At 48.8% G+C, this 23192-nt stretch overlaps 1 protein-coding gene across 2 annotated transcripts in view; it reads right to left on the bottom strand.

The window, feature by feature from the left end:
* The window catches only part of LOC120810003 (mannosyl-oligosaccharide 1,2-alpha-mannosidase IA), a 105530-nt gene that overhangs the window by 52995 nt on the left and 29343 nt on the right, over window positions 1–23192 (bottom strand). For both annotated transcript variants that reach the window (XM_078094520.1, XM_078094519.1), the window contains exon 2: window positions 8707–8803. In XM_078094520.1, coding sequence (XP_077950646.1) covers window positions 8707–8803 — 97 coding nt within the window. The remainder of the gene's footprint in view (window positions 1–8706; window positions 8804–23192) is intronic.

A 23192-nucleotide genomic window follows, 5' to 3' on the forward strand; every position in this document is an offset into this window, starting at 1 on the left:
GGAAATAATCGCAGCTTCCGGCGCTCCAAATGCGGCTGCGGCTTATTAAAAGAACGTGTTGCAAAAAAAATAAAAAAATAAGGATTTTAATTAAGAAGGCCGTGATACCTTTCTAATCAGCTGCAGATAGCCCATTTAGAGACCTCTCGTCCGCGCGGCGCTGCTGCGCGCTCACCTGCAATTTCACACCCGATTACGACACGAAAGGAAACTTTCCAGAGAAATATTTCCGAGAGGACTGCGAGCAATTGGAAACGCTTGTCGGCGTTACTCAAACTCGTTTTCCCCTCTCAGTTCTTTGCCCGTCCTCCCCTGTTGCCAGGATGCCAGAGGCGAGTGTGGCCCAGATTGAGAGGCTCCAGCGCGACAGTCCCTTCCCGTCCCTCGCGGCACCAGGAAACATCGACACACGGCAATTCATTCCATTCATCCAGAGTCGCCCGGCGGAAGGAAAGTATTTACCGCGGGGCGCGGACTGCGTGCCGAGAGAGCTTGAGAAACACCTCAGGCTGGCAGAGGTCGAACCGCGCCGCCGCTACACAGGGAGAGAGAGAGAGGCCTCCTCTGACGCCACGAGGTGCGACGCTCGCCGCGGGAACGCCGCGGCTTTCTGCTCACCGGGCCGCCATTGTGTGAGGGAGCGAGAGGCGACGGAGCGAAGTCGGAGAGCTGCTGGTGGATGATGAACGAGCACGGAGGCGAAAACTAAACGTTCCTTTACACCTGACAGAGAGGCGGCTCTGAGGGGAATTGACTTGTCATTGAGGAGAGTCTGGCGAGAGACGATAGTTGGAAAGGCGGGTGGATGCGTCGGCCTTTTGAGTTACGGCCAGACTCCTCGGCTTAGTGGGATATTAAAGCCGAGGGTCTGAACAAGGCAAAGCTAAAAGAAAAAATTAATAAACAAGGACGGGATATTTATAGTCCCTAAAATAAGTGAATGAAGCTAAATCTAGCTTAAGAGCTTGGCAGGAAACGCTTGTGATTAAAACCGGCAAACACTGATTACTACACAGACGACGGCGTGTCTCATGTGAGACGTCACCGCGGACTGATCGCTGATTACATGAAGACGGGATACGAAAAGGTCAAAAAAACAACATGGAGGGGTCCGTGGACGGACACAGCAGATTGGACCCTCGCCCTTGTTTTCATCAGCCAGCGATTGAATCGTTACGGGAGGACAGACTACAATCCCCCTTAATCCCCCGTCTTCGTCAAACATTTGCAACCAGTCTTTCATCATTTTGGCTCTAATCCCGAGCGCAGAGGTTCGGCGATGCCCAACGAGGGAAACTTGACAGATGGATTGTGTGCAAGAGGATGCTGACCGTGTCCATACCTCCGAGGCACGGGGAACTTTCCCCACATCAAACGCCACGCGCGGGCCAGGAAAAGCCTCACGACTGCACCCAGATACCGTTATGAACTGGATCACGCGTTCCACTTCCGTGTCCTTTCAAATAAATTCCTTCCTCTGAGCCTTTTTCTATCCCACGAGGGCACCGAAGCCCTCAGGATCTCGCTTCTATAACCCCGTGCCGCCATCTCGGCCCGCTAGCTCTTCGCTACAAGTGACGGGAGAGCCGAGCAGCCGGGGCGCCATGCGGGGTGAAACGGGCTCCGACGGCCGGTGCGCATTGCCACGCACGGGGAAGATCGAGCGCATCATGAAGAGCTTCGGTCGGACGCTCTGACACAAAAATGGAAACGCCTCTTCCTGCAGGAACAGAGCTTTGCACAATGTCTGCAGCATCATTATATAGTTTACAGAGTAATGGAGGAAAACACTGTGCATCACTCTGCCTTTTGCCAAAATGGGACGCTGTATACGGATGTTTGTATGTCCAATGTGTATCCTTGTAATAACCAACAAGCAAAGCAGATTACAAAGAGCAAACCCAACTATTCCAACAGGATCACGGACATGTGGCTTTTCTGTGCGCTGGTTTGTCCTTATACTCCAAAAGAATTCCAGCTCCACTTAGCTCCACGATAATGTGTATAAATCATCTACCAGCCCCGGCTGCTGCTGCATTTTACCGCCGTTGATTAAACGTGTTTTTTACGTCTTACAATTACGATGATATGTGACGCTTCATGCGAGCCGCGTTGAATCATCACTTCCAGAACAAATAGGCGATGTTCATTGAAGGGTTGGGGGGGTTGGGGGGCGGGGGACCAGACCCTGATGTGTCACTTGCCTCTGGTCGCTATGGAGACAGATGATTTGTTCAGCTCTAATGACGGGGGAGGATGCCCCCCCTTCCCTCCCCCCTCCCTCCCCCCCTTCCACCAGTTCTCTCCAACCTTCGCGGTATCTGCGTAGCCCTTTGTTCAACCCCTAATGACGGAGAAGGTTGCCACTCCCTCCCCAGTCCTCTCCATCCTTCACGGTGCCCTGCTTCAAGACCCTGACGGGAGGTAATTTCAAAGGAGAGAGGGGTGGTGGGGGGGGAGAGAAGGGGGAGGGGGGGGTCTGCTCTGCCTGGTGTGCGGGCAGAGATGAGAGGAGGCACTTGCGAGCGGAATTGTTTGCCAGTTCAACGCTTTTAATTAAAGAAATCTATATAAAACAAAGAGGAGTATGCAGATGAAAGGAGGAGCTTAAGGTCCTAACCGCGCCACGTGTGTCTCATGCATCCACGTCGGCGTGTGCGCGTCTGACTCCCTTATGGTTCCTTTTCGCAGCACCACCGTCTTTGCAAATGTGTCATCTCAGCGAAAACTGCCAGGCGATCTGTCACTGGGTTGTCTGCTGTAAAAGATCACGATAATAATAGTGTACGACAGTGGAAATGCATCCTTGTCATGTCGAGGGGCTCCGCGGATCTGGAGGACTCCAATAGTTATACAATATTTATTTTTGTCTTTTGTACCTCCAGCAAGAAGTGATTAAATAATAAATACCCGGAGCTTCTCCGTGTGGGCCATCCATCTATGCTAAATCAAGTTTCCAAACCCTCCCCTCCCTTTGGGGTTTTCTAATGCACAGTTCTGCTTTGAAATGGTCCCACGGGCGTCCCATACCTAAGAAAAGGTGCAGCCTGCGTCGCCAGAAGTGGCTCACTTTGCATTGCCGGGACAACTCTCAGCAAAGAAAGGTGACCTTTCGCTCTGTAATTGCACCTCTTGGGATGAGGAGAAAAATCAGGGCAGAGCGTTGGGGGGGAAGGAAAATGGAAAGAGAAAGAATGATATAATCCAAAGATGAAGGCTGGGAAATAAAAGCCAATTTGTGGTCGAGGGGCAGAGATCCGTGTGACAATTGTGAATTGTCGGCGCGTTCTATTTTAAATACCTCGAGTGAGGGAGGGAGGGGCAACGCTCTCTTATTTATTTATTATTCAAGCACAATCACACGACTTGTCGCCGGCGTTTGGTGGATGGGGGTCTGCGCTCGGTATTTAATGTGCCGTGAGCTTCACTCGCTGACCCACATGTGCAGACGCGAGGGTAATGGCGTCGATCGCAGACGCACGAGCTCCTCTTTAAACCCCCCATTTAGACTGTGGGACTGGTTGGTTGTTTCTCACTTCACGGCGAGGGGAGGAAGTGATACAGAGAGCTCTAATCAGAAAGATAAACGGAAACAAAGGAAGTCTTCAGAGGGCGTAATTGGTGTGAAATGCGAATTATTACAGTGCTAAAAGCATGCCAAGTTATACATATGTCTGGGTGTCACAGCTCTGGATAAAGGTATCTTTGGGAGATATTCTGAACCACTTTCTCAGCTAAAGAGTGAGGATTGACACCCCCCCACCCCCCCACCCCCCCTCTAGTCTGTTTGCCAAATATCCAGCCGCGGCCATCAGACATTTAGCTCTGCACAAAGACTGCAAGCCGAGTCCCGACACTCCGCTTTACAAGAGGCAAGCGCAGGAGTCCAATCAATCTCCCTCCCACATCTTTGTTGTGGCCAAAAGCGAACAGAAAATACGTCCAGGGCTTCGAGGACGCTTTGATAGGTGGACAGAGTTGACTTCAGGGACCCATTCGCCAGCTTTTATTCCCACGCTGGTGACAAAGGGACGAGAATAACGCATCCAGGGGCCGTCCGAGAGCCGCCGTCACAATAGATCTCTCCTGGATCGCCTTTCTCTTTCACAGGAAACAGCCTCGCTCACAGGGCTCTGGTGATGGAACAATAATAACACAAACAATCTGTCCGACCCTGTTTGCTTCCAGTTGCACGGACGGCGAATGGTGATGTTTCAAAACAGGGATGAAGAAAGACGCCGCAGAACAAAACACGCAAACAAGGTGGCACAAACTTCTTAGCGAGTAATTCAATTGAAAGCAAGATCATCCACAAACGGAATTATCTCAATAGGGGTGATAATGCTTTAGGAGAAAGACATCAAAACATCCCCAAAAAGAAGCATCCTCGATAGGCTTTGCTTATCTTTACTTGTTGGGACCTGGGGTAAGTTGAGGATCAGTATCTTCTCTTGCACCTCTGTGTAACACGCGTTACCTTCGCTGATAATTCCCCGTCTCTGTTCATCGTCGTCATCTTTGAGATTCAAGGGCTGACGGCTTCATTCCGTCGCGCTCACAGATAAGCTGTAAATACAGAGGCTGACGCTGTGAGCTAACGCTCTCCGCCGTAAAGTAGGACGCGAGAGCTCTGGGAGGCAAACGCCGGAAAACACTTTTCCTGCACCGAGTCTGCAACGGCTAACCAATGTCCACAAAGGACTTTTTGCCCCACTCTCTTAAATACGTTTGCATGGACACTCTGGAGTTCGGTCAACAGCGTGAAGCCTTTCGTCCTCCCCTGACACCTCCCTGCCCCGTCGACTGCCTTCCACGCGAAATCATCCACGATCCTCCCTTGACAGCGAGAGAGGAGCAACAAGAACGAAGGAGAAGAGAAACCAGACGAAGCAGCAGGAAAAAGACAAAGTGCCGCTCGCCGGGGTGATATTTACCGCACACAGATTCTGTTTACTCCGACTGACAAACAGACAGAGGAGTAAACACGGCAGTCGTGTCTGACAGATCTCATCGGAGACCCAAACGAACCGCCGCTCGCCGAGCATATGGACCAGAGTTTGCTTCGAGCAAAGCGCCAGCTTCAACTCCGGTAGAAGGCTCCTGCTCAGAGGTTCATTGGTACCGAAAGTACAAGAGCGGCGCACCGGGCCTCCTGCAGATCATCCGATTGACCTTCTGCGGCGATTTGTGTCGGTCACAGTGGGAACGGCTGGCAACCCCAGCGAAGAAATATTACAGTGAAGTTATTCAAATATGCACATATGAGGCAGTAAATACTGAACTGTAAAAAGACAGCATCCGTCTGGTTTGACCTCTTAACCTCTTAACCTACTAAGCATGCGGATGGTGATAGAATCCGTGGATAGAAACAAATAAACCTGCATGAACCCAGCAGCTAAACTCCTTCCCCATTAAATCAACATGCTGTAAAAACAACATTCTTCAGGAGAAGATAACATCTTCCATAACGGAGGTTGTGATGTCATTCAATTCTAAAATCGAGCTCTATAATTTTACTCTCCAAACTAGGAGCACTCGGCCCCTTTCATTACTCGGTGGGAAGCGGCGGCTGTTCATCCGCGGCTTTGAGCTCATGTCTTTCTGTCATATTTTACCAGAACTAATGACGATTTCTGAGGCTGGAGATAAAAGTAAACGCAGCAAATGTAGTCGTCAGTCACACTGCAGCGGAAGCTGCCCTTGATCTCATCCCTTTGCTCTCCGTAATTCCATCATGCTTCAGGAGATTTAATATTAGACATGATTATCATGACACAAAGTAATCTGATGCAATCAAAGGGGAGCTGGAGACCTGGTGGAACTTTGATACGGTTTAAAGAAAATATGGATGTTGTTTTTTCTACAGCAGTGTTTCCACATGTGATGTAATGTGTCCACGTGATCCTCAAAGGGCTTTTCTTAAGGAAAGAAGAATATGAATGAGTACATTTGAGCTTTTCCTGGAAACCCTGTCCTCAGCGTGTGAGAACTCCCACACAGTCTCACGGGGAAAGTTTTACTTCTTCCAGTCGCCGCAAGATAAAATAAACTTTTAATAAGCACTAAAAGACGTATTTTAAATGAACAAAAGGGGGAAATAAGAGAAGACGAAAAACAAGCCTATCCCAACCAACTTTGGTTTAAGAGGAAAGAACAAAGCCAGAGCTGCTTCCAGCCTGGAGGGTCATGACAAAGGGAAGAGGAGAGGGATTACAGTAGAAAAGGAATGTGTGGGGGGGGAGGGTTGAGGAGAAGATTACAGTTAAGTGAAAGTGTGCCAGAGGAGGATTGCAGCGGAGGAAAACGTCTCCCGGCGCCTCTCTGTGATCCGTGTTGTGCTCCTTGTGGAGTGTGGAGCTAGAAGGGATGTTCTGGTGACTCGCAGCATATTGACAAGCTTCTGACGTCGCTCTGACCGCCGATCCAATCTCGCCCCGCGAATCTGTTTACTCCGGGGGTGGGGGGGGGATTAAATTAAAGAACACAGCATCCAATTTCATACCCCGGCTTCCCGCGCCGCCCTTCCCCAACGTGACGTCGGCTCGCTCAGCGCGGCGGCCTTTCTGTCTTCTGCCTCCGACCGGCGGATGAGGCACCGCGAGAGGACGAGGACGGCGGCTTCACGCGCAACGGGGAACATGCATTTACTTATGGGATTATAACAATGGAGTCGCACCCCTCCCCCCCTCCCCCACCGACCCCCCCACACTATTTCATCCACTCCCAGCGGCAAACAGCTTATTCTGTCCCCGCTTTTAATACCATGTTGTTATTGTCGGCCGGATTCTGCTGTGAAGGAATCAAGCATCAAAGTTCATTTGTTTATTTTATATTAATTCCATATTTTCTACGGAGCGTGACTTCCTGCTAAATTTGTCATATTTTTGAATTTTTTTTTAAATTTTTTTAAAAAAAATTAAAAAAAATAGACTAATTATTTGGTGACTCTATTTTGTTAAGAATATTAATTTAGACTGTGATCTGTTACCATACTTTATACCAGCGATTCCCAAAGTGTACTGCAGGTCATTTACAATAAATAAATAAAATGTTTTTAATTTTCAATTTTAAAAAGTTTGAAATTAATATAAAAATAGTTATGATTTTCATTACGATTGATAATTGATAAGATGCAAAATGCACATCTTTTTCTCAGTTTAAGTATTGGAACAATTCTTTTGGCACATTAGTCATGTGAAACATTAGTTGATGACGCACAAACTATTTAAACGAACAGATTAATAAAACAATAAGGCTCCCGCTCAAAACGGCTGCGCTTGTCCGCCTGTCGCTATGCAACAAAAGGCGCCGCCAAACAAAACAATGTCAAATGGGACGTACGCCTCTTTTAGTATTAAAGTAAATATTTATGAGCTCTGGAGAAAATGGTACACAAAACATACATTGTCGGTTATTACATTTTTAATCTTAAGGTCATTTAATCATCCCTAGTTTATGTTTTGATCAGAGTTGTGGTGAAAGGTTTTGGGTGGGCCGCAAGAGATTTTCAGATTTCAAATTGGGCCGCGGCATTCTCGAGCTTGGGAACCGCTGCTTTCTTCTTTTTGCCGATTTAGTTCATCTACGTGGACTCTCCGTCGTCCCGATGCGGCAGAGAGAACCTCCACGGGCGCGAGAGACGACTCTAATGGGACGCTGAGGTTTCTCGTTCCACAGCGTGTGTCGGCAACGCGTAGCGATTGTTTGCTAATGTGCTCACCACCACATCTCAGCGCGCTCACGTCGAGGCTCGTTGCCGGCCGCCTCCTTCCTGCCCGGCGGCGGACACGAGATTCAGCTCCGGCACAAACAGACTACACGCAAGTTTTAGCATCGACAACAGTGCAGTTCATTAGTTTCCTTCCTCGTGGTATGTTACATCACAAGATATCTTAATAATAGACGTCCTGTACTCTTTACAGAGGATTTAAAGGTTATTCAACAGAATATCAGCCCTGTTGAATAAATTCAATAAAAGGTAATAACATAAATATTTTTTTATCAATATGGCTTCACTCTGTTTTATTTAGTTTGTAAGCATTTGCTAGTGAAAGCGCTTTAAAGTGACATGAAAATGTTCTCTCATTGAATTGTTCTGTTGATTCTTATTTGAAGAATTTGACAAAAAAAAGATGAAATTGAAGGGACGATAAATTGTTGTTGCCATCTTGTGCCAGTGAGTTAAAGATGAGCGTTAAAGAGTGTTTGATGGTTCTGGTTTCGATGGAAAGCGCTCGCTGCTACACTTGTCTTCGTCATAAGGGAGAACGAAGGTACGAGAGACACGGCCCTATTTTCTCCTGTGAGCGAAAGGTAGAGAAGACGCGGCGACAAAAGCTGAGACGCACACGGGTGCCACGTGTTGCCTTTCAACCGACAAAGAACAGGAGATTTTTCTCATGAAACTTTGTCGCGCATTTGTTTGGAAAAGTGGTGCAAAAAAAGTAGAGAAAAAGAAAAGCTTTTGTTGTCATTGTTGACTGACTGAAGTCATTTGCTTTTCGTTTTTGCGCGTTTGGTGTGAAAATGAGGCCGCGATGCCTTTTTGGAATAGTGATTTATCAGGTTTTTAATATAACTGTATAATAGTCCTTTTGCCTGTAAAACAACTAAAGGCCCATCAGAACCTCCCAGGACCCGAGTTGACCTCGGGCTGGAGATGAACCCCCCGCTGTGACCTTTTCCGGCCTTCTGAGCCCCACTCACCAAACATGTTGCCAATGTGGCCGTTCCTCGTCAAAGGCCGCAGCTCGTTCTTGCCCCAAGCGTAGCGCTTGTAGTTGTCCCAGGAAAACTTCATCATCTGCAACATAAGAGGGTGGGGAGGGGCAGACATACTGGTCACTGGACTGATCACACCGTTTCAAAGCCGGGCGTAATTAGACCGGTTCAAAGGGAGGGACGGCGGCCTGTTGGTCAGTTAAGGAAAAGGCAGAAAGGGAAACACGGCTGGAACATTAAAGCTGGAAGAACGTCGGCAGAACAAAGGCAGGTTCTGCAGATAAGAACAAAGGGCTTCTGAAATTGATGCTCTGATCTGGACGTGATTCGATGTGAAGTGAAGAAGGAAACTTTGATGCAGTAAAACAGAGAAAGCGCGACCGGGAAGAGGAAAGGGGAGGCGCAGCGTGGAGCGATGCTCCTCGTCCCGCAGGGGAAAAGTTGGAACATTTTAATTCAATTTGCAAACATCCACGAAAAAAAAAAAAAAAGAGAACACCAACATGCTCACGATGCTTTTACAAGACGAGATCCACACGCATGATGATTCCATCTCCTCCAACAGAGCAACAGTTAAACCCACACGAGATGTTCCAAACGTGTCACACCTCACAATAACCGCTCGGGAGACGATGGGAGCAGGTGTCACGTTTACCACGTTCACACCGGCGAGTCCAGTGGTGCAAAGATTACAACGTTTGACCTGATGATGCAACCTGATAAAAGCGGAACCAGAAGCAGTGGAGAGACCACGGAGGCATCGTGCTGCACGGTTTCATTCAAAATCTGCACCAAATGCCGCGTCAGTCCTTTTGGTGTTTGTTGAAACATTGCGGCTGATTAATTGGGAGGAATTTCAGAGCTTAAACGGGGAGTTCTGAGACGCATCGGCAAAATGTCCCGGCACAGGAAGAGGATGCTGACCCAGTGGGGAGCCGACGATGCACCTTGATGTTATGGAAATGAATCTCGGATGAGAACGTGCCTCTTGGTTCTTTTATTTCGGGTTTGATGTCCCCTGATGTAAGACAGTAGAGAAATAGTCCCGTAAGGACGAGGCCGCAATCATTACTTTTGCAGCCGAGCAGCGGGGTACTTTTAAGGTAATGAATGGTTTTATTTTTTTCTTCGTACCATCATCAAAGAGATGCCGCGATGATTCCTGCGCATCTGAACTAAACCGTCTTGAAATAAATTGAAAACTAATTGTATTCGCTGAGAATCCTCGACTCGAGGGCTTTCAACGATGTCCACGCCGATTGTTTTTCACAGCACGATGAAACAAACAAGCCGGACGGATTTGATTTGTCTTTTTTCTTCTTCTCTCTGGATGTTCGCGGTAACGGGATGTCATCTGTATTGTCAATACTGCACGAGGCTCCCGTCCCTCGTAAAAACAAACATCTACATGAATGCGTCCTCAAAGAGCACAAAGCTGCAGACAGTCGTCACCACGAAACAACCACGACGTGCACAACAGACACGAATGCTCTACTACATTTTCAAATGTCTTTCAGGTTCATGGAGCAGCGATTGCGGGTCAGGGAGCTGAGATTTGATTTACGGGGGGACGGGAATTATATGTCATTAAACTATTTTCAAGCTGTACAGCGCCGGTTTAATTTGCGATTTGGCATTTTGTGAAAGCAACGCTTTAAGCCGCGCACGGAGAAACTGTAACAGGAAACGACACGTTCGGGTCACCGCTGTTGTTTTCTCATCTCGGGAAGGCGGCATTTTAAACAGCAAAAGAGCCAAATACTAATAATGCACGTTAGGCCACACGGCGTACGGCGGTAATGACTTCCTTCAAGGGGGTCCGAAAATACCCGACGCGACGGGGTGTTCTGCTCACGTCTGAAACGCACTCCATCTTCCACGACGTCATCCTGTCTCGCTTCTCGGGCGGCTTTTGCAAACAGTGTAAAAATGAATGCGCGGAGGAGGAAGTGCACAGAAACGTGGGATCAGGCGACGCGCTGAAGCTCTGCGTCCCACTTTGCTCGAAGGGCCGTTGCGTGTCGGGCCGTCTGCGAGGAGGCCATCAAGCGGCGTTATGACACCCGCGAGGGGGGAAATGGGCTTTTACAGCCGTCGTCAAATTAATGTCGGGGGCAGAAAACGGGCAGATGGTTCGCTCGCACTGAACGACTGCAGGCGCAGGAGATGTGGAACGGAGGCATCAATCAGGGACGACGTCACTCTAATAGATGCTAAAAGAAAGGGATTAATAATTCCCAACTGGCGGTGAGGAACGATGATGGGCATTTCTCCCTCTTCGTGGACGATTCATGGAGACAACAAGCAGCCGTGGTGACAATAATCCAGCAAATAGCTGCACTGGTGAAATTGGGCGTCTGTGTTCTCTTTTCTTCTCGAGCACGACACTCTGATAAAATGTGTTCTTACTTTTTCTTTCTCCTTTGTCCGACCAGCTGGTCACCGTTCAACCAGAGCCGGTGATCACAAGCAACCCGGGGGCTCGACGCGCCGATGACAACGAGGTCACGCGAATTCGACACGCGATCCGACGACGTCAGGGAACAGACAGCGTTGCATTAGCAATTATTTATACGTTATATCCAACACGAGCGCAGAATGAGCCCAGGTGATCCTTTTGCTTTTAAGAAAATAATCTGTCCACAACGGGAAGCGGTATTAAAAAAACAAGGCTCAATTTTCTATAAATCTATACAGATAGATGGAGGGACAAGAGAGGAGAAAGACAACAAGCAGAAGTAGTCTTGACGGAGGAAGAGACGGCATAATGAGATGTGGCCAGAGGGAATGATGTGAATCTGGAGTTTAAACGAAGTGAAATGTCTTCTGAAGGTTCAAGGCTGCTAATATTTAAATAATCTCACCAATGGCAAACCGCAGTAACTGTGGAACATGATGAAATGACTAAAGACTCAAATGACTAGCTGTTGAAACTGTGCTTCAGCCGTTTCCAGCGTTTCCTCCCACGTATGAACTTTTCCCCCCCCCGAGAGGAGAATAGTTCACGCTGCTCGGTATTTCCTCCGTAAGACGCCGATCTTCGGTTTCAAAAGGAGAACATTAGATTAATAACACCGGTGAGGAGTGCAGGTGAGGGAATTTCACCTTCTACTCCCATTCTCTGCTTGTGTGCTAATGAGCCGACCGCGTGGCCTGAAGTGTGCTGCTGCTGCTGCTGCTTTTGCAGATCGCTGCGCTGGTGCATTGAAAGCGCTGCCAGCTGGGTTGTGGAGATCAAGAAGTTTGGACAATCCAGCGCGGTGCACTTTGTAACCTTTGTGATACCGGATCCAACACCACACCAGAGATGAAAACATGGTTCAAGTATCAGAAACATTTCAGATTCCTTGGTTTGTCCTTGAGCAGCGCTCCTGCAGCACGGAGATCCTCCTCCGGGATTCAGGCTTTGATTCCCACCGGGGCGGAGCGCGTCGAAAACGAACGCACCGGTGATACCGACCCGCCTCAAAGCCAAAGCCGGCCGTACGGCGCGCTGCGTAGATAAAAACTGGCCGTGTGAGATGTTGATGTTGGTTTGGCTACTAGAAGACAAGACAGCTGTTAAATCACAGCACACACTCTTGACTGGGTTCAAATCTTTATGAATGTTTCATTACTTTTTCAAATGAATTTACCTCACAGGGCAAAGCTTAAAAGGGCATCTGCGAACTAATTAATACGTAGAGATGGAAAAGCACAAATCAGCCGGCTCCTACAGACACGTTACCGCTGATGGCTGAAAGTCCGACCGCAGCACCCGTTTCGAGAGGGAGTCCCGAAACGAGAGGAAGAAGCTGGATGACCGAGGAAGTAACAAAGAATCCATCACACAAGATAAAACATCCGTTAAGTAAATGCACAAAAAAAAGTACTGGAATGTCAAATAGAAGTGTCAAGCATGTCCAGCTTTGTGATTATTTGAGCTGCTGAGTCTTTATACTCGGAGCTTCAGCGACCGTCACAGAGTTACTCTCCTGATTGACACACCGGACTAAAACTAGTTTAGTCTCTTTCTTTCTTTCTTTGCATTCGAGGAACCAGTCAAAGCGTTTTCTGCCCCTCTCTTCTATTCAGCCTCCTCGGACCACCGAGCCGACCCCACCGATGGACCTTGTCACAGAAGTTGATGGAATCCGAAGCAGTCGAGAGGCGTGTGGGTCTCCGAACCGGGTTTACAAACAGGAGCCCAATAGTCACCCCCCCCCCCCCCCCCCGTGGGGTACAATACAAACCATGACAGAGTGTTTACAGTACTATTAGAAAGAGTGAGGCAGAAGATAAATGAGTGTGTGGGGGGGCGGAGGGGGGGGGGGGGCATACACAGGAGAGAGTCATTTGTCTGCGAGAAATTGGCAATTTGAGCGGGCTGCCCGAGGAAAGGTTCCACTCGGCGGAGCACAGAGTGTCTTGTATGGATCATGATGGTGAGCCCAACGCGCTCATTAGGAACGAACCCATGAGGTCCGAGCCCCCCCCCTCTCTGCCCCCCCCCGTGGAAAACACCATCAATGGATGTGCCATCGAAGGCTTTCAGGGGTCTCGGCCCCGTGTGGCCGCTGCTCCAACGTTGTGAGTTTCGGAGGCTCCATTTAAAGCAAAGAGTTCAGCACAAACTGCCCCTCTGGTCCACAGAGAGTCCGTCCTTTCAGGATCTTATGCCAATACCTTCTTTGGTCTGTTGCTTCGTGGCAGTATCAGGAATAAAGATCTGGATCGACCACCCTCCCACCCCCCGAAATCTTGGTTTAGACCCCCGCGGTAGAGACGGAGCCGCGTTGTAACTGGGTTCCCTCTGTTGCTGACGGGAGCGACGGCAACGGGACGTTTTTAGAATCCTACAGATCCTTTGCCGTTTGGCTGCTGGCTTTTGAGGCGCCTTCAAACACAGAGACGAGCCTTTGAATTCAAAAGGCGAACAAGGCGGCACTCGCTTTCATCTCAAATGAACCTGTCACTCCTCAGGAGCAAAAAAGTTATTAGTTACCTTGTGGTGAAATACTTTTCGGTGCTTCCCTTTCAAAATGGCATTTCCGCAGAAATTACAGATGAAACCATTTCATTTATTTCACTTCTGTTGATAAGACTCAATTTGCATACCAAAAGTATTTGTTGTTGCTTAATTCTATTGGCGTGATGCCTGCCTGTGCAAGATAATGAATGCCAAATAAGATCTGTTTTATGTTAATAATTCAGTTTTTTGTTGTGAACCGACAAACAATAAGCCGCCGGTACCTGACCGTCCTCATACAAACCCTGAATGATGAAAGAAACACTTCTTTCAGAGGATAAGACAGCTGCTGACTTCCATTAGCCAGCATGAGCACCAACAGAATGCCTAAATTCTAATTTAATAACGGGGCCCGCGGGCGTTACACGCGCCGATAAGCCCAACGACCTCTTGGAGGAGCCGTTCTTTTAATTCCTTATCGCTTTCAGGCGCCGGCCGTTTGGAATGTGCGACGTGCAGTTTCTCCTGTGCTAAGGGTGCAGGTGGAGGACAACGGCGCGTCCCGTTTCTTTGCCTCTGAGGCGGGCGAGAGCCGTCGCCGACAGGCCCCCCCCCCCCCGTTCTTTGATGTTCATTCTGTAATAACGAGCCCCGACGTCCTTATTCTCATCCAGGCGCAGCAGAGCAGCCGTCTCCCGCCCACACCACAACATATCGTCTTCTGTTTGAAACAACGGGCGGATGGAGGCTGCATTAACATCAGTAGTCGTCTCAGTAATAATGTGTTAAAGGAGCGAGCGGCGACGTCCGGCCTGCTGACATCTTACTGTGGAAACAACTTCAGGGAATAATTAAGACCAAAATTTGAGAAACAAACTAAAACAAACAAAAATCTAATTGTAATTTAGGACTTGAACAATGGTACATGTTCCTTTTCCACATCCATCCTTTTAACGTGTGAATAACATTAAAAAAAAAAAAAAATTATTCCATCCAAAACGATCGGATTACGAGGATTAAAACACATTGTCAAATATGTTCTAACAAGATGTTAGCGTTAAGTCATTTTCTTCACACTTAAAATATTATTTTGCTGAGTAAAATAATCGGTAAGAAAAAGGAAAGTAAAAAAAGTCTCAAAAGTCACTTTTGAAAATAGAACAGATCTTATCTGAGCTGTGGGGAAACTCGTAAGTCCCCACATGAGAAATGGAAAAGTTTGATTTCATCTTTGTATTTCCAGTGACATCTGAAATGTCTCTCTCCTTTTTTTTCATAATCATCACAACTCCGGATGTGTTTAGCTGTGAACGACAAACTGTGCCATTGGTGTGACGTGAAAGCAATAAAGCCCCGAGCAAAGCCTCCTGGCGCCTATTGATCATTTAAAAAAGAAAAAGCTAAAGAAGGAAAACCAGAATGACCCCAGTTAAACGTTATTGTAGCTCCGCTCTTCAGAAATGGCCGAATGCTCAATGAGACGTGATCTTGGGCGGTTTGTCTGCACAAGCAGAGTCCTTGATGATTTTAATGTTTTTAAAAATCAATTCCCCTTTGGATCCATCCGAAGCTTGTGAAGCCGTCAAAAATGGGACTTTAATCATGAGCTTTGCCAACGTCCCGCTGTGCCGCTCGCACCCACTCACTCGCGCCCCGGGGGGGCTCTCAGCTGTGGTGTTGTTGCCTCGCTGTTGTTTTGTGGCCAATGAACAGAATCTCTTGCAGCGGATGTTGGTGCGGAACACGTTCTGCCATAAAAGGTGCATGAATACTGGATGTGAAAAGTACGTCCGTGCATAAATTCCCCTCTCCGGAAACCCATGCAAAAACGAGTTTGGGTAGAGGCTTGTCCAATAAGCCAAATGTTTGTGCATGAAAAGTGACAAACGGCTGCAGCACACTCATTCAGCTGCGTGCGGAGCGACGGTGGCGACACCTGTGCCGTGTTCCTGAGGCGGACCCCGGGAAACGCGGCGCCACAGCGCTTCTGTGTCTCGGGGAAGCGTTTTGTGCTCAAGTTTCAATCCATTTACCCTCTAAAATGTGTCCTGGGAGCAGGAGAAAATGAGTTGGAGGCCGGCCGACGCCTCGCTTTCCTGAGCGAGGCCATTACAGAAGATCCGCAGAGACGGAGGGGGAGGTCCGTCTTGGCTGTTTTCTGCAAGATTATTGTTTCACCCCTTGATCCTTTCAAGTTTTATTGCTCCCTGCTTTTTCTGTGCCTGTTTTGCTCTGCTGTGTCTGTGCTCACCGTCGCTCAGCTCTCTTCAATTTTATTCTCTGTACAACTTTCCGTCCCCTCCCGTTTTCTTATTCTCCTCTCGTCTCACCTCAGATCTCGCGCTGCACTTTTTCGGTTTATCAGATGAGCTCGTGATGCGGCACAGTGCGCAGAAAAAGAGGAAAAATCAATTTCCATTTGGTGGCCTGTGTTGGTAGAAAGACGGCAGCGGAGGCCTCCAACTCGCCGTCTGCCGTTTGCATGAATGACTTTGGCACGGCTGGACCTCCATGTAGACCTGTGAAACACGCGTGTGCCTATGAGCACGCTCAGCGACACCCCTTTCAGCTGATACTTGCAAAGTGCTTCTTTTCTGTTGTGCCGGGATTCAAATGCCTCCCCCTCTCCCCTCCCCTCCCATGAGTCTCCGTGTCTCTGCAGACTGCTGATAAGTCGCAGAAAGACTCTCCTGTGATCAGACCGTTGGGCTTTTAGTTCTTGTTTTAGTCGTCGTCCGCGTGCACGACGGACGACCCCGTGTGAGTGAGTGAAAACAACGAGAAGCATGTTTAGAAAGTGCACGTTTGATTTAAAATGTGAGAAAGGAAGACGCACCGAAGCCCATGGGGGCGAGGAGGGAGGGCGGGGGCGTTATTAGTCTCCTCGGCAGGTGCCGGCGTCTCTGCTCGCCATTATTTCCTCGGCAGCCAGAGCGAGGCGGCGAAAGCAGCACGGCTCATCAAAGATTGTGAACACGGGGCCGATAAAAGGCGTCGCCGGTCGCGTCCCCTCGTCTCACGCCGCAGCTGCATGTGACGGGAATGATGAAGCGCAATCGGCCTGTGAGCCGCCGCGGGGGAACGTGCGTCTGTGGGCGGGTCCTAAAATGAGTTTGATGCTGGTGATAGCGGGAGTGGGCCAGCAAACACACACAAACACGGCGATGTTAAGCTTCTTTTGTCAGCAGAATTCACACACGCTTCCATTTAAATGTTTTCTCACCACTGGTGAGACATCGATTAGGAGGGAAAGTCCCGGCCCGATTCAGAGCGGGTCAATAGTCGGGTTCAGCCGGAAAGGCCGCAACAGCGGAGTTCTTTAAACACATCTGAAGACCTTAAACCGTTGAAGCCTCCTGATGCGGCTGCTTTCTAAACTCTCCTCGCATTCGCTCATTGATTTAAAAAAAGGAAACGAAATGTCGTTAATGTCGTTCTTAAGAGTTGCTTCTCCTGCAACATTTTACCTGCAAATACACGAAGCGAATAAGAGCCGACCGAAACGTGGCCATGGATCCCAATTTTGATTCCACACAGTTAATTATTGTGAGGAGGACATAGAACGGGCCCGTGGAGGAAAACCTCCCAGTTTGGGGAACCACACTTATTGGCTCTCTGCAGGAGTCCGATGAGAAGATCCAACACCTTCAAAGCCGTTCTTTAAATGCATTGGCTGAAGGCAGCAGCCTCTTGGTTTGGCAACTCTGGCTGTGATCGAATCAAATAAGAATCGGCCCACTATAAACCAAAGCCTTACTAATTCAAATGTTACATCTTGTTTGTTTAATTTGTTTAAGGCTAAAAGTGTTCAAAAGACAAATTTTCTACCGCATTACACGTCGGGCTAGCAGTCGCTAGGCAACCGGTGGTGAAGCCAGGAAATAGTTCTGGCGCCTGAAACAGCGGATTGAACCCGTTTGTCGGGTGTCGTCGGCGCTTTAATTAAATTAAAGCCTCCAAAGCCGCCGGGGCGAGCGCTGAACAATGAGCAGCAGCCCAAAGACGCGTCCGATCGGGTTAAATGTGAACAGCGAAGGGAAACCTGAAGCCCGTTTTTAGCTTCTAGCTGCTCCCTTCAGGTCCCCTTTGGCGCAGACGGGCCCCAAAGTCCCCCCCCCCCCCCCCCCCCCCCCCTCCCACCTATTCTTTTTCCAAAGCGCCCAAGAGGAGGAAAACTGAGCAGCGCAATTATTCGAGTTACTGACTAATCTTAGAGGATTGTCTTAATAATCACCATGATTCCGGGACAAAAGAGATGGGAGAGCAGGAGGTGAACTCCACAGAAGGATATCAATGGAAACCAGAGGAGAGCTGAGAGGATAAAGAGCAATGGAAAGGGAACAAAAGGGGAAATAAGAGAGGTGGAGAGAGAGAAAGAGAGAGAGACAGAAAACCTCCAGTGGCTGTGAATGTGATTTTGTGTTCATCGCGGTTTGCTTCTGGCTGTAACACCAATGTGGACGAGAATATTCCTCCATTTCCTGCACTTTGTATCCAGCGTTTCAATGAGCCTGCTCTTTTCATTATACTAAAAATAGAGGGAAATAGAGGAGAGACCAGATTGCAAATAACAACAGGGTGACGGATGAACGCGAGGGGTCCTTGAAAACAGAATCAAGCTGTTTTTATTAAAGCAACCATTGTAATAAGGGGAATAAAACAGAAATAAAACCAAAAGGGTTGTTCATGAAAACGTTTTGACCCCTTTTCAGTTTGTTTTTCCCCACAAAAGGAATCACCCAAATATATAACGCGACATCATAAGCTCTCAAATCAACGGATTAACCGTCGGTCAGCTTCTTCTTGCTGAAACCGTTATTATTACATCGGCCTTTGAAATTCCACTAATGGTCGTCCACTATGAAGCATTCTTGGAAATATTCTCTGGAACCACCAAGAGCTCAACAAATAGCTGACTGTTAAGAAGTGCAGTTAAAGCTAATAAGGAGACGTGTGCATGGAAATGGTAATAATAAAAATGCATGCTGAGAAAACCCATTTGTTCCCAACTGAATCATTTTAGCTCAATTAGCATGCGCCATTATAGAGTCGGATGCACAGACACGCGTAATATACACAGCACGCGCACACTCATCCCAGATCACATGAGTGCCCAATTCCGCTCCACGAGTACGGTGATCATTTGCCTAATGCGCGAGCGAGCGCCTGAGTAAGCCGTCAGATGTCAACCTGGATGGAGAGAGACGCGGGGGGGGGGGAAGGCTCCAAAGTGGCGTCGCCGGCGAAGCTGCCGCGTAAACGCCACCGTCTGCAAATTCAATAAGGGAACATCCCGCTTGACCAGGCTTACGCGTCCTGTAACCTCCGTGCAAAATGAAAAAGATGAGCTCATAAGACGACAGCGTTTAATGTTTAATGCGACAACGATAAAGAGGTCTGGAGGTGTAAAAGAACCACGTCGGAGAGGGTGTCTCGCCCGTGGGGCTTCATGGGCACCCGTTTGGTCATTTAGGGGGTAAAGAGCAAGTTATTGGAGAAGCAAAATGAAATAGTGCCTCTTGGGAGTCTGTTAAAACAGTTTAGAGAAAGTCAGTGAAAGGCATTTTTAATAGGCTAAAGGACACATTTAATATCTGTTGGGGGGAAAACATTTTGGAAAACAGTTCAACAATAAATGTGCTGAACGACGGGATCGGGAGGGAGACGTCGCTCCATTATATCTGATAGTGGTTAGATGTCACATTATGCCGCGTAGGGCACCTTAAATGTCTGCTTAAGTGCTGCATATTCAATGTCTGCACAGTATCTGAAGGAACTGCATTTAAAACGCCTGCATTCAAAGACTAAGCAGCTTTGTGGGTCTTTGCAGTGGGGGTGGGAGGGCAACCCCGGCCTTATTGCCATGACTTACAGAGCGACGACTGATAGGTGTGTACATGCACAATGTCTGTGTGTCTGTGTGTGTGTGTGCGCTCTGTATGGCGTGTGGGAAAGTGCTTCTTAAGGTACAAAACCGGGGGGGGGGTCACCTAAGCCACTTTACGTGGCCTGCAGGGGGATCATAAAGTGACAAGCAGCGGTAAAAGCAGGGGAGGCTTTACTGGTTGTAAAAGAAAATCAATCCCCTCAGATGTCAAAACGTTGAAATAACGGAGGGAAAAATATCCAGCGCAACTGTGTGCGAGTCAACTTCACAAGCACACGGGGCGGGAATCAATGCACCTGTGCAGATTCATGTTGATTATTTATTTGTTGCGTGAAGATGACCCAAAATGTAAAGTCGGCGATGCTTAATGCCATTGATTTGTCAAACCCAAGCGCGAAGGCAGCTGCCGGTGTACCGCATTAATTCAGCCTGTATACAGACACTTATTACTGGTATGAACATAAGGCTCATGGGAGGATAATCTCCTGTAATGTTATTGACATTTCAACACAATTCCGTGGCCGATCTAGCAGCCCGTTGAACCACAGCCGAATAAAAATGGGAGAGAAAGTGAGTCAAAATGAAAACAGTAAACACTCCGAAGCAGTAAAGGTTATCCGACGATCACGAGGAGGGATTCAGAACACCGTCCTGCCGTCCGCTTGGATGTGCGTCAGCTTATTTGTGTGTGGGCAGCGTCAATGGGGGACACGCCACGAAAAAGACACCTGCAGAAAATTGCAGCAGAAACAAACTTTCAATAATTCCTGATGCATTTTAACTCCCAAAGTCTCCTTTCAATTTTTACAATTCTACCCGAATTGAACCCTCCTCTGGAGGCCGCGTGGGCCTCGGGACGACCCCGCCCATCGGCGCCCGACGAATAAATGCGGCGTAATGTAATGTAAATGTTAACGCGGCGGCTGCAGGTTTAGGATCGTCCTCTGAAAAAGCAAAGACGGCTTCGCTCCGTTTAAAAGGCCCGAAATCAAGGCGAGAGGACGAGGCCCAGCGTGGCGTCACTGACGATAAGCAGGTTTCTACCAAAGTCCCTCTGAATGGCCTCACGCTGACACTTGATGAATCTGTGATTTTGGTTTCTACTGTTGCTGTTTGACTTTTGGAGAGGAAAGAGTGGAGCAATAAAAACATCTTAAAACTCTCGCGGTTCGTGTTTTCTTCAATCGGCTGTAACTTTATATTTTATGGTTCGTAAAGTTAGTTTCCTTGTTTTTATTGTTTGTCCTCCCCGTCTCCTTTACGCCACTTGTCTCTTTTATTTCCTCAGAAAAAACAGCTTTTATCGTCTTCTTTTTACTGCATTGTTTGCCATTGAAGGTCATTTATTCAAAAGCGAGCAGCGACGTCTCTCAAAGTAACACCGCAGCACTTTGGAAACAACGTGTTAAAAGTCAAAATGCAGTCATGAATATTCAGGCTCATAATCCGGGAGAGGTGGAACGCTGCAGCGGAGAACGATTTTCAACATCGGGAATAATTCACAGATATTCAGTGTGCGCATGTACCTGCTAAAACACACACACACACACACATTTCCATGCAACGTACACACATACAGGAGGGTTTAGACAAAGTCAAGATGTCCACACACTGGATATTAAGTCGGGGGAAATGAGCCACTCCGCTTGTCTTTTAAGCCACACTGAGCTCGGAGGCAACCTGTGACACTTTCTGCTCCGGCTGCTGAATACTGATCATTCACAAGGGGGGAGGGGGGGGGGGGGGGGGGGGGGAAGAGAGAGAGAGAGAGAGAGAGAGCAGTTTTTACCGCATATGAGATGAGGGAGTATGTGAGCTACAGGGTGCAGTACGGAGCTCACACACAGGCGATTCGACAGCGCCACAGACGCAACAGAGTCACTTGAGTTAAATGCAAACACAACCCCCCCCCCCCCCCCCCCCCCCCATCCTCTCCACCCTCCCTGGCCGCCTGACACCCGAACTGGAGGTCCATGCTTGTGTGACTTGCTCTACGAGTGAGAGAGCAGAAGGTGCTGCATCGTCCTTTTGTTCCGGTCTCCCGCGGCTCCTTCAAGCTCCGGAAAAAGAAAAAGTAACCCAACCGCTCCCCGTGCACGGGGGGGGGGGTCCGACGATCTCAGAAATGGTGTGAAAGGGAAGTCGATAAGTTCAACACCGCGGGACTCGCGAGCAAGGCGGGGGCGGCAGAACCAAGCTGCCAATCAAACCGGTGCCTTTCGCCGGCAAAAGCTGTGGCGATGACAAGCGGCGAGACTCCTGGATTTACTCGACAGCATGAATAACGATCCGTTCTGTGGCGCCGTCCCTCGTTGCGGCACGATACTAAGGACGGATTATATATAAATCACAAAACACCTCCGCAGCATTTAGCAGTGAACGGAGCCGCATGGAGATCAGGTCACACGAGGCCTTTAAATTCAGGCAGGAGCACAAGACGTCTGCAGGGGGGGCGACGCACCAGACGGACGCGCATCAATTCCCAGAAGCCCCGGATGGGTTTAATCAGCTGGACGCCAACGCGAACATGGAAATAGTTCCAGTTTGGGCCCGAAGTGCGGCTCCAGCGGGGGGCAGCCGGCGCTGGTCGCCGCGGGCCGACGCTGTGGGCGAGATGGGGATTTATGACCCGTGCAGAACCCGGCCGTCCCACCGCAGTAATTACACCTCAGCGGGGACGACAGTCAGTCAGTCAATCACTGCATCGATTCGTCCGCGGCGGCTGTTGCCGAGATCATCTTTCATTGTGACACGCGCGCGCACGCACGCGCGCACGCACGCGCGCACGCACACGCGCACGCGCACGCACACACACACACACACACACACACACACACACACACACACACACACACACACACACACACACACACACACACACACACACAAGCATCAGATCACTGGTATTTTTCAATCTCTTCTTGCGACACGTGTGACGTACTGTGCGGTTACCGACTGGAGCTCATTGGTTCTTAACCCCTGCGACCCCCCCTGTCCCCCTGTCCCCCTGTCCTCCCCCCCCCTCGCTCCACCTCCCAGATGCATCGCTTCACTCTGCAGCATCGCTTGCTGCTCCGTCACGAGGCAGCGTCACTGGTTTGTACTTCCCACATTATCTATTATCTATTTCCACGCCGATTGCGACGCTCTGGAGGAAGGACGACGCGGCGAACGTTTCCAAAGACATTCATGTTGTCGTCTTCAAAAGGAACATGACACGTGACAGGTGGATTTAAAGAGGATTTGGCTGATTGACAAAAACTATTAGTGGTCAGCCTGTGATAGTTGTTATTAATGGTTAATCAATAAGTGTTTTTCAAGCCAAGCATCGTACAATTCTTTTGGTTCCAGCGTAGCAAACATCCCTCGGTTAAGCCGCCTGTAGAATAGACGCTGAGGGGACGAAGCACACGGACACGTCGGACGCACACGCGTGGTGTGAATTCTGCTCAGATAAACTTATCCGCGGCAGCTTATTTCGCCAGAAAAGAAAACCCCTCCGCGGGGGATCCCTCATCTCCGCGATAACACACGCGCAGATAACACCTCCGCTTCATTAAATATGACACACAATCTCCCTCCTCCCAATCAGCCCCCCCCTCCTCCCCCCCTCCTCCCTCCAGGTACAAATTCCCA

This window comes from Gasterosteus aculeatus, chromosome 20 (assembly GCF_964276395.1).
Source record: "Gasterosteus aculeatus chromosome 20, fGasAcu3.hap1.1, whole genome shotgun sequence".
NCBI lineage: Eukaryota > Metazoa > Chordata > Actinopteri > Perciformes > Gasterosteidae > Gasterosteus > Gasterosteus aculeatus.